Genomic DNA, 12442 nt, shown 5'->3' with positions numbered 1-12442 from the left:
ATTTTTATGTGTTTAAGGCCAAACTGATCTGTGGAGATCTGTTTGTTCAACTCAGTATCCTTTTAATATCTTGCTGATAAAGCACACAGAGAACACAAGACTTCTAGAGTGATGTGAGGAGGAAAAGGTTTTTTTAGTTTCTATAATAATAGGGTGTCCTAAGAATGCACTTACAGAAGACTATAAAACAATAAAAAGTGATCACATAAACTTCTTCAATAGGTTTGTTAGCTAAAAATTAAATTTTACACTGGAATAAACATAATATTCACTGCAAACTCATTATTACATACAGACTAGCACAGTGCAGTAGAAGAAACCCCTTCCATTGTGAAACTTTTTGTAATATCATAGTTTGGCTGTGAAAAAAGGCTTTATTAATGAATACTTTTTCTATCTCTGTTTTTTTCACTCTAGTCTGACTCCTGTTAAGGTCAACAGTAGTAGTTTCATTGATTTCACAGTGGGTTATATTGAGTTAGGGCAGACACAAGCCCCACCTGGATGTGATGCTTGGATAGCAGAGTTTGCGATCTAATACTGTGATAAGAAAGTCATACATTGCATTTAGTGATGCTCAGAATGAAGAATTTGATTCTCAAAGCCATCTTGATAAATTATATAAGTAATACTGAATCTCTTATCACTGTACTTTGTGAACTATCTCATTCTACAAAAACAATTCAGTCTCAACTGGAAGTATTTAACCTTGTAATATACTTCTCTAGGGAATTACCCTCCTCTACACAATGTTTTTCACCATTTGGAGTGCCTTACTGTAATCAGCTAGCATACTGGTTTTCCATAGCTTGTTCTCATCATTACTCATGAGGAATAACATTTCAATAATTAACGAAAAACCCCAATACCCTCACCCTAACCTGAGTAATAAATGCTTAGCTTGGTACTAATAAAATTACACCAAAGACTAGGTCGGGTAACATCGTTCATCATAATATAAAGATAACTGAATGGAAAACATAGTAGTTAATGAATAATCAAGAAATACATCATGTTAAGATTGAAGCTTCTGATATTCACATAAGCAATTTTTCAGGCTTTGAGTGTAACACACTGTAAAATGATCCTCCGCTGTTAGAATCACAGAATCATTTAGGTTGGAAAAGACCTTTAATGTCATCGAATCCAACCATTAACTTAACACTGGCAATTCCATCACTAAACCATGTCCCTAAGTGCCACATCTACACGTCTTCTAAATACCTTCAGGGATGGCGACTCAACCACTTCCCTGGGCAGCCTGTTCCAATGCTTGACAACGCTTTCAATGAAGAATTTTTTCCTAATATCCAATCTAAACCTCCCCTGGCACAACTTGCTTGTTACCTGGAAGAAGACACCAGCACCCATCTCGCTTTCTTTCTCTCACTACCTTTCAGGTAGTTGTAGAAAGTGATAAGGTCTCCCTCGAACCTCCTTTTCTCCAGGCTAAACAATCCCAGTTCCCTCAGCCACTCCTCATAAGACGTGCACTATAGACCCTTTATCAGGTTCATTACCCTTTGGACATGCTCTAGCATCTCAATATCCTTGTAGTGACAAGCCCCAAACTGAGTACTGTGTTTGAGGTGTGGCCTCCCCAGTGCCAAGTACAGGGGGACAATCACTTCCCTAGTCATGCTGACCACACTGTTTCTGATACAAGCCAGGATACTCTCGGCCTTCATGGCCACCTGGGCACTCTGCTGGCTCATGTTCAGTTGGCTGTCAATCAACACCCCCAGGTCCTTTTCCACTACACTCTTCCCCAAGCCTATAGTGTTGCATGGGGTTGTTGTGACCAAAGTGCAGGACCCGGCACAATTTTTGCTTGTCTCAAAGATCTAAATAAGTTGTCTACACTGAGGGAGGAGGGGACATATTTTAAATCTTTTTGCTGAGATACTTTACAGTGTTGACCCACTGGAAAAGAAGGTCATCAGAGAAGTGGAGAATTATGATAAACTGGAAATGATCTGCTAAATACAGGGAATTGAGATAGAGAGGGTTCTGTTAAAATGGCTTTGCCATCAGAGAAATTGTGACATGGAACCATGCTCTTATTACCAAGCAGGAACAGGTCAATCAAGTAAGGTAATCACATAGCAAACAATATAGAAGAGAATAATGCAATCAGTATGTCATAGATTTATAGGCCTGAAGGCCAGAACAGAATTCTGCTAGTTTGAGTTTTTCTGTTGAGCATTGTTTTGCAGCGTACACCCGTCCTATATCATGTATAGTCTAAATAATTTGCTTTTATATGTCATTAGATTTCACCTCTCTGCTGAGGTAGAATATTTATATTTAATCAAAAAACATCTTGCTTTTGACTAGATAATAACTACAAGTCTTCCAGTCCTGAGATGAAGAAACAGAGAGAAGTTGCCTCTGCTATCTTTGACAGTTTCTATTAATGGTATATCACTATATCTGTAAGAACGTGGGCCTAATTTCTCATCTGGATTTACCTGATGTCTTCTCTTAAACTCTTGCTATGTCTTCTTGTAATAAAATAAAAGCCTCCTTGTATGCATTATTTTTTCTTTCCATTCTGGAGGTACATACAGAGCGAGTTAAACCAACATTCAATGGTCTTTAGAAAGGCTAAATATAGTTTCTTGTTATATCGTACCCTTCTGCTTTCTCAAATACTTTTCCAGGACTTACAATAATTCTAGCTATTGCTGCTCAAAGGCTTAAAATCATTGTGTTTAGTTAGATGATCTTCCAACCTGTAGGAAAAATAAAACTCCCAGAATTCTGGTTAGATAACACTGATGGATTTTTCCCAGAGGCAGTTGTCCCTTCATGCAAATGTGTGATTCCTGACTTGTGAGTAATTAGGGTATTCAGAAATCTGTTTCCATTCCAATTTGGAGCAAAAGCCAATTTTTCAGATATTGCACACAAACTGGAAATTTCATAAGTGTTTCTTTCAGAAACATTGATGTGTAGCATACTAGCTACATTTTTCATATTTTTAGGCATCTAATAGCTTATTTTTAATAATTAGTGGGAAGAAATAAGCATTTACATGTCAGATATATCATACTGTAGGTTAGAAATGTGCATTACAATGAGAGAATAACATGCTATTAAGGCATGTTTCTTTCCATTGATTGTAAAGTCTGGACAACTAACTTAGATCTTAATGCCTAAATAATTGCCTACAGTTGGAGAAAGTAAATTCAGCTACCTGCAGTATTCTATAATTCCACAGAATTTAGAAGAGTTACAAAACTGAGGAAAATATTAAGCTGGTGGAGCCTATGAGATCTTAAACTGGTCAGCCTGGGAACCCTCTGACCAAGAACTAGTTTAGAACTGCAGAAAGATTGGGTTTCCAAAGGAAGCCATATGAAAATGTCCATCTTCTGATGAACCTGGTGGTGGGTTACCCTCTACCTTTATGATTATGGAGTATCTAGGTATAGTCCACTGGCTATGGACAAAACGGCTCCACACACAGCTCTTACGGACCATAGGGCAGATTTTGCAGGATAAACAACTCAACCAGTGATGTTTTCAGATTCAGTGAACCATCCTTTTTCAATGAAATCCTATTTCTGCTAGCATTTGTTGTCCGTCTCTTAACAGAATGTTCAATACTTCAAAATCCAAAATATCAGAAGATTAAATCTATTGATCCAGAACCATGTTTTCCCCTGACTCTTTGGAGATTTTTTTCAGAGGCAGTGGTGGATTATGAAGACCTTCAAAATGTCAGAAGGATTAGTCTGTGATCTTTATATTTATACATTATTTCTATTAACCTTGCAGGAAGAGTCACGAGACTCATAATTAAACTAGGGTCTTTTGGTGTGATGGGTTGACCCTGGCTGGATGCCAGGTACATACCAAAGCCACTCTATCACTCCCCTTAGCTGGAAAAGGAAAAAAAATATAACAAAAGGCTTGTGGGTCGAGATAAGGACAGGAAGGGTGACTCACCGATTACCATCATGGGCAAAACAAACTTGACTTAGCAGTCAAGTCAGAATAGGGTAATGAGAAATAGAAACTAAAACTTAAAACACCTCCACCCTTCCCTTCTTCCCAGGCTCATCTTTGCTCCCGATTTCTCTACCCTCTCCCCCTGAGCAGTGCAGGGGAACAGGGAAGGGGGGCTGTGGTCAGTTCATCACACATCGTCTCTGCCGCTCCTTCCTCCTCAGGGGGAGGAGTCTTCACACTCTTCTCCTGCTCCAGTGTAGGGTCCCTCCCACAGGAGACAGTCCTTCATGAACTGCTCCAGTGTGAGCTGTTCCCACAGGCTACAGTTCTTCATGATCTGCTCCAGCGTGGGTCCCTCCCATGGGGTGCAGTCCCTCAGGAACAGACTGCTCCAGCGCGGGTCCCCCACGGGGTCACAAGTCCTGCCAGCAAACCTGCTCCAGCGTGGGCTCCTCTCTCCATGTGCCCACAGGCCCTGCCAGGAGCCTGCTCCAGCGTGGGCTTCCCACGGGGTCACAGGCTCCTCCGGGCACATCCACCTGCTCCAGCGTGGGGCCCTCCCCGGGCTGCAGGCGGAGATCTGCCCCACTGCCAACCCCCACGGGCTGCAGGGCACAGCTGCCTCACCATGGGCTGCACCACGGGCTGCAGGGGAACCTCTGCTCTGGCGCCTGGAGCACCTCCTGCCCCTCCTTCTGCACTGACACTGGTGGCTGCAGAGTTGTTTCTCTCACATATTCTCACTCCTCTCTCTGGCTGCAGTTACTGTTGTGCAGCAACTTTTCCCCCTACTTAAATACATTATCCCAGAAGGTACTACCATTACCACTCATCCTTGGCCAGTGGCAGGTCCTTCTTGGAGCTGATGGCATTGGGTCCTTTGGATATAGCTTCTAGCAGCTTCTCACAGAAGAAGCCTGTAGCCCCCCCCCCCCCCCCAACAAAACCATGCCACACAAACCCAATACATTCCACCCCTCACTTCTGTGAATCACATATACAAGAATTATCATTAAAATCCGCAGTGATCACACAAACTTCAGTCACATCAACAAAAAGAACTCCTCACACCAAAATCAGAAAAACATCATCATAACATCAAAGTGGACAATTTATACAAAATTCACCTCTTTCACATTTACAATAGTCAAAATTCCCCACGATCACTCCGTTCTTCATTCTTTAACATTGTTCGGTCCATGTTTTACCCATTACTTCTCCTCATTCTTATTACAATTTGTTGATCACTGTGACTGTAAAAAAAATGCAGGAGTAATGTGATGCCTTCATTCAGATAATTCTCTTATTTGTTCACTGGTGTTTGCTTTGGAGACATCTGTGATATATTACCAGCCAAAAACATAGTGACAGATGTGTGAATGAAAAAACAAACCACAAAAACATCTTTACCTTGAAGAACATCTCTGACTTTTGAGTTGTTGACCCACAGTCATCAAAGAGGTGTAGGGATCAGCAGATAGAAAAATGGTCTAGAAACCAGCAATTGCTATTCTTGGCTCTGGACAGCACTGTCTTGCTGTAGGTCCCTGAACATGTCATTTCACATTTCTGTTTTTATTTTCTCACTGAGATACTGTTTTTTCTATTTAAGTGGAAATCATTGCAGCAGGGATTTGCACCTTGTCCTATGCTGAGTGTGACGGATTCTCTAGAACCTGTTGTCTGGGCTAGCTTGCTTCTCCAACTGTCAGCATGTAAAACAGACATCTATCATCACCAATTAATCGTATCTGAGAAAGTTCTTCATGCCTGTTCAAGTTGACAGATGCATTTGTCATTATCATATTGTAAAGCATCTCCCAAGCTTCTCTGTTTGCATGGAAGCTGCCTAAGCATGATTTTTTTTCAGGAGGCTTTCTTAAAATCATCTCTGGGTTGGTATTGTCAGTGGAGGTTTTAACAATATTTTCAGTTCTTTAGTATGTCATCTCTTTAGTGCATATGCAGTGTAAAAAGCTTTGCACTCAGGAAAGTCTCCCAATTTCCCTGAACAAAGAAATATTTTCCTTTTAGTTCAGTACATAACCTTACACTAACTTGTAAGTTCATTGCTGTAGGTGAGAAAGCTACTTGAGAATTGTCAGATACCTATCTCATTCTCCTATTAATATGAATAGTTTACACTCAGTCTCTCATGTTACCAAAAGCTTGGTCTTTTTAATATTAATTCTTTATTATGCATAAACTTATTCAGAAGATCACAGCATATGCTCCATGTACTCCCTACATAAGTTCATTTTGTATAAACATATTCAGAAGACAAGGTTGCTCTGAAGTACAAGGTTACTTTGAAGCCCTTTGGGAAGGTTTATTGAAAGTTGCAAAGGGTCTCTGGAGGGGTTTATCAAATATTTAAGGGCCACTTACACTTAGACCAGTGGAAACTGGAAAAAACCTGACCTTTCTCTCTAACTCATTTTGAAATCATCAGTGTTTATTTTACAATGTGAAGCTTCCTCAATTCTAGAACAAAATATTTTCAGAAAATAATCAGAACTGATATACCTGCTTTAACTAGGCTTAAATTAGAGGTGGTTTCTGGCAAAGCAGCACATCACAGAACACATCAAAGAAACATACTACATTTTATTCTTAAGAAGGACTTTTACATTTACTAAACCTTTTTTCATTCAAGAAACAAATTATCAAAACTGTATTTTCTTTCGATACTGATCAATCCACTCCCAAACTGGTGTCTTACAGAAGGGATACTTGTTTCAATAAAGGCTTCTGTTAACTAGTTGGTTTTTGATCAAGTAATTTCTACTTAATCGGCTCTTCATCCTGTTTTTACCACTTACAGCTGAAAATGTAAGTTTTCATTGAAAACACATGTAATTTAACTACAAACTAAGAAAGCCTGGTTATTTGAAACTTTGTGGCATATATTTTATATATTTCATTTATATGAACTTACTCGAAGAAATGTCTTGTAACTTTTTTTGCCACTGTTGTAACAGGGTTTACCTAACTAATTTGTTGCAAGATTGGTTTTAGAGGCAGTTTTTACTTGGTTTATCTAGTTGCTGAAACCTAATCTTAACACTGATAAGGACACTTTTTATTTCTTTTCAGTTAGCATACAATCCACTTAATAACTACAGTATAAGAGCTACAGGGCTCTGGGCTGTTTTTTGAGCTCTATCTGCTACTTGTGCTATTTAAAGATATAAAGTAAGTAAAACTGAAGGTTACATATGCTCTTTAAAATATACAGGAAATTCTTATTGATCTTTGTCACTGCTTTGTTATCATTATTATTAATTACTTTTACAGCGTAAAGAAGGATTTGCTTCTATTCAGCTAATAGGATACTTCCTTCCTGATCAATTTATTGGAAGTTGTCATATGTGAAAAACATGTTGCTTGGTTTCAGATTGTTGGAAGAAGCTTATAGCATGATTAAACTGCGAGTTTCCTTGTAGATAAACTTTGATGATGGGAACAAATCAGATATTGTCATTTTCTGTGAAGAAATCCTATATAATGATCCAGAGGGCAGGTGATTTGATAGACCCCAAGTTAGCAAATTTACCATTTTTAGCATTGACTTGTCTGATTTTGGCAGCAATGATAAATCACTAGTCATGCTTATGCATTTACCTTTGGAGGTAGAATACTTCACACCATGCAACTTCTTTGTAGACTTTAGGATGATTTCAATAACAAATGCATCTATCTTGAAAAGAGTAAGCAAGTTGACCACAATGTTAAATCAGTATCAAAGTGAGTCTAAACCCTATAAAGACAACCCTAGGCTTTGTTTTTTGGAGTCTATGATTGGTGGAAAGTTCAAATAAATCTGTAAATCTTATGCTGCTCCAAACAGGAAAAGGACATAACATTACAGGTATTTTTTTTTTCCCCACCTGACTGTCATAATCTCTGCTTTATCCAGACCAAGTATGAGTCATTTATTTTTCATGCAGGCTCCCACTTCCTTCTGACAGTGACAGAAGGAAATGGGTATAGCCTGTACCTGTTGAGTAGATGTATTATTGGCTGCTATCCATTTATTGATGGCATGGAAATCCATTAACTTTCACCATCCCTCCTAATGGCATCCTATAAAGTACTGTCAAATTGGACCCCATGGGATTGACAAGGAAAGTATGAGGACACGGGGAGAAAGGGGCACCTGTCCCTTGCAATAATCTTTGCTCTCACAGGTTGCAATGTCAAGTGGCTCTTTTTTTTTTCATAAAGTCTATGTCAGAAGCATTTCTGAGTCATTCCTCTAGCATTGATGCAAGGATATGAAATCACACATCATTGCTATGTTTTGAGAAATAGGTTGGGGCACTTTTCAGGAGGCGACATTCAAGGTAGGTGTTGGGTGAAGGGGGCCAGTGGCTGATTTGCCAGTTCATACTGTAGAACAGATTTTCTGGTGCAGTTTCATTGCTGAGCCATTTAGCATCCTCCCAGCATTTCACTTCATTTAAACATCCATGTTTGGAAGAGAGCCAAACTCCCAATGAACCTTGTCATTTACCTAATGTTAAGAAAACATAAAGATTCTTACTCTTGCAGCCTTGGCTTCTCAAATGACTCAGTCTGCTTACACTAAGAAAAGAGTTTGTTTTTAAACATGGCATAGAGCAGACTAGATGGGTAGATTTTTTTCCCCAAACCTTCATTGTAATCTTTTCTTAATGAAACTTTGTGAATTTGTGCATGTTTTTTCTAATCAATCTCCTTTTCAGGACATATGAGCTCTAATCCTAAATTTACCACTGACTCTAGCTCCGTGTGCCATATCTGTATTGCTTCTTTGACATAGTTTATGCACTGGCTCACTGTGTATATGAATAGAACTAGAGATATTATGACTTTATGTTAACACTTAAAATTTGGGATCGTTAGCTGTTAAGATACTTCTGCATTTAAGGGAGTGTAAAATTACTGCTACATCTGTGCATACATTGGTATTTCTAATAAGGTTGCTATTATGTGAACATTATAAATAGTTATTTGTATTTATGTATATAAAATGCACACATCTACTCCTTATATGCTAAAGTGATTTCAGTGCTTTCAGGTTTTGATTGCTGAAGCTGAAAAAACAGCGCAACAAATTCTTATTGCAGCACCAATTTTATGTCAGAAATTTTATGCTCATTATCTAGGCACTCTTGCCTCAGTTTCTGGTCATTTCGTTAACCAGTTATAACATAATTGTTTGCTTAAATTATATCATTTAACATTGTAGCCTCACTTTTTTCTGTTTGGGGGAGGCCTGGGGGCAGTTAATTTTAGCCTTTATATTTCTGGTGACTGGAACACATATGTTCTCTGCCCCTGTGCAACTGGCATGTTTCACTCATTAACTGTTTATTTCAGCTGCACTGTCTGTTTTCTGTGGTAACTGTGAAGATTTGAGATGCTAATGTACTTTGAAAGACAGAAAACAATCTCAGTTATTCCCTTAAGACTGCCAAGCTGGCAGGAAGGCCTTTAATAACCAGCTTATGTTTTGTTATATTCTGTTTTTTCAGGTTCAATGGATCCAAAGGACTTTCTGAGGGAAGCACAAATAATGAAGAACTTGAGACATCCAAAGCTTATACAACTTTATGCTGTCTGTACTTTGGAGGACCCAATTTATATTATTACTGAGTTGATGAGATATGGAAGTCTTCTAGAATACCTTCAAAGTAAGCAAATGACTATAAACTCATTTCAAGGGGTGCCACAGCTGTCAGTTTAGCAAATGCACTAACATAAAGGATAGAAGTACAACACTCTGGTTTAATATAAAAGCTACATTATTTGTCACATATGAGGATGAGAAAAGACGGAAGAAAGAGGTTTATGAATTTTTGACGTGCCAAAGTATTTGAGAAGTAGGAGAGAATCACATTCACAGTTTGATTCTTGCCTCATAATGACCCACATTTTTCCACCCATTTCTATGAGTAGATGGGAACGTACACCAACAGAATAAAAATATAAGCATCCAGGAGGATGGGTCATCATATTTGACATGAAATAGAGGCACTTCCACAAAATGTACTTAACAGCTTTGAAATCTATTACTAGGCAGGGATAACCTTTCACTGTGAATTTGTCCCTTGCCTATTCGCATCAGGGCTTTTATCTCAGCAGCACTTCAAAGTGCTCTTTTAAAGGCAAATAATAATTAAAAATAAAGTTGTACAGTCTGGAACAGACTAGCATAATGATTGCACTTTAAATTCATCCCTGCTATTGAGAAATGCTTGATTCTACTGTTGTTACCCATTTTCAGTTTAGTAGATGTCTCTGAGATGCCAAATGTCTCTAAAGCTCTAACGATCTCTTGAAGACAAAATGTTCACTGTGATCGTCTTGCTAAATTCTTTCTCTGTCTCCAGCCCATAAGGCAAAGCCCTGTGAAGTACCACAGACAGCATTTACCATGACACATGCCTTTCCCCATCTTCTCTGTGGAACCATTTTTTAAGTGAGACTCAGTCCAGGGACAATTGCAGCTAAAGAAATCTCTGGTAGAGGGACAACTCCACCAGGAACTGTGCAGAGAGAGGCTGCAACAATCTTGGGCCAGATCATCTTCAGTTTTGTAGACATTTAGTGGCCAGAGGTAGCAAAGCACAAATTTCCTTTAAATTCTCCTCTTTGGTGCCTTTGTGTGAAAGTTGCTCCTTATCTGATTGAAGCCTGGCAGATCAGGAAATGATTGCTGTGCACGAAAGCATTTATTGCACAGGAGAAATATCTTTGAGAAAGCCAGGATGAGTCACAGCTATTGCAGAGGTGAAAACTGGTCTGTTTGTGCGTGGTGTCCAGGACACATCAGTGCCGTAGCCTGTGAGTGGGTCAGTTGCCAGCATATGCACAGCAGCTGCCCATGCTGTGAGCAGCACGTGTGCAGCCTGATCTTTGCCTGAGTGCTCATTCTTGTAGCCCTGCATCAAGAGAGATGGTGGAAGGTCAGTTGGTTTCTAAGCACCTGTCAAGATAACCATAAAAATGGCCAGTTGAAACACAGCCTAGTGGTATCTCCACATGTCTGATGACCTATGTACAGGGGGATAAACAGAACTAGAAGGTGGAAGCAGAGATCCAGGTGTTTTGAAAGGTATTGCTCAGAGAAAAGTCATTACCATCAGTGTAGTAAGGAAAGTGATTTAAAGTTTGCATAGAGCTCTGTGACTGGAAGTGATCTGTATCGACTGCTGGTCAGTGCACAGTTCCTGATAAGCATTCCTGAGACTCAGCCGCTGCAGGAACCAGAAAAACATTTCCAAAAGGCTGCTGTCTCTGTGTGCACTATGGGTAAATATGGCAAACTGGAACAGAGGGGAAGTCCAGAAATCATTCTTTGGTTGAATTTCCCTTCCTATAAATGCATAGTCTGTTTTTCTCAGCTTTAAAAATCCCTAATATTTAATGCATAATGACTATCGCATTCCACCATAATGACAGCAACTTAATAATGATGGGCATGTGAATTCCCTGTGCACCCTGTGAATGTACTTTGGGACACTTCTTGATGAACACTGCTATGCAGAGTTATTGAGCTGCCACCAGTATGAGAAAAATGCAACTGAAAACTTTTCTTTGTTATTGGATGTGAATGAAATTGTCATAAACATATGAGGGTTTTTATCAATTCTGATAGACCTGGAGCTTGTTTTGGCAGGGATGTAGTCTTGAAGTTCAGTGAATTATTGCAGAGGTAATGCTCTCAACTGGGGAAAGTGCCGTTTATTTATTTTATTTATTTATTTATTTATTTATTTTCAGACATCTGTCAATGAGAATATTTTCCTATCTTTCCTATGTGAGATGTTGTAACTGATTGTTTAGAACAGGGTGCAGACCCTAAGCCTTCTTTAATATTTTCTCTAATAAATATTTCATATAAGGGTGATAGCTTTGTCAAAAAATATTAGTAAAAAAAGGACATGGAGGCACTACATTTTCTTCATAGGATAAAGAATAAGCCATGGGAAAGTTTTATAAATTCACTTGTAGTGCCAGGTTTTGAGTGTGGAAGTTATATTAACTTTGGGGTTTTTTGTTGTAGTTTTTCCTTCTTTACAACACTTTTAAACAGACTAAAGCACATGTATATCCATATGAATACAGCTGGAAACTCTTCCAACCTGCTCTCAACCAGCCAGATAGGAGCTAGCCTGGAAACCTCTGTAGTTGTACTAACTCAGGGCCATACTTGAACTTGCTTGACTGGCCTAACGGATTTTGGAGATATAGTCAGAAATCTTTATGAGACAACCATACATGATTTGAACTTCAGATCCCAGAGAGACTCATGCTTCATCTTTGTGCACAGTTTGCAGCTCCTGATCAGCTGAGGTTCCTCATTACAGCTTTCCCTTCTTTAGTTCCAGAAGAGTAGCAGTGCAGAACTGGCTCACAGAGAGAAACCCTCCAAAAAATACTGCAGCAGCCAGGGCAATGGTAGCTTCTTCTCTTTCCTCAGCCCACATGCTAAATG

The 12442-nt window shown here is 39.1% G+C and overlaps 1 protein-coding gene across 2 annotated transcripts in view; it reads left to right on the top strand.

Moving 5' to 3' along the window:
- FRK (fyn related Src family tyrosine kinase) overlaps window positions 1–12442 on the top strand; it is a 54585-nt gene that overhangs the window by 34159 nt on the left and 7984 nt on the right. For both annotated transcript variants that reach the window (XM_074923520.1, XM_074923529.1), the window contains one exon: window positions 9477–9635. In XM_074923520.1, the coding sequence (XP_074779621.1) occupies window positions 9477–9635 (159 nt within the window). The remainder of the gene's footprint in view (window positions 1–9476; window positions 9636–12442) is intronic.

This window comes from Athene noctua, chromosome 1, assembly GCF_965140245.1.
Source record: "Athene noctua chromosome 1, bAthNoc1.hap1.1, whole genome shotgun sequence".
Taxonomy (NCBI): domain Eukaryota; kingdom Metazoa; phylum Chordata; class Aves; order Strigiformes; family Strigidae; genus Athene; species Athene noctua.
This window is presented reverse-complemented; position numbering and strand designations above follow the sequence as displayed.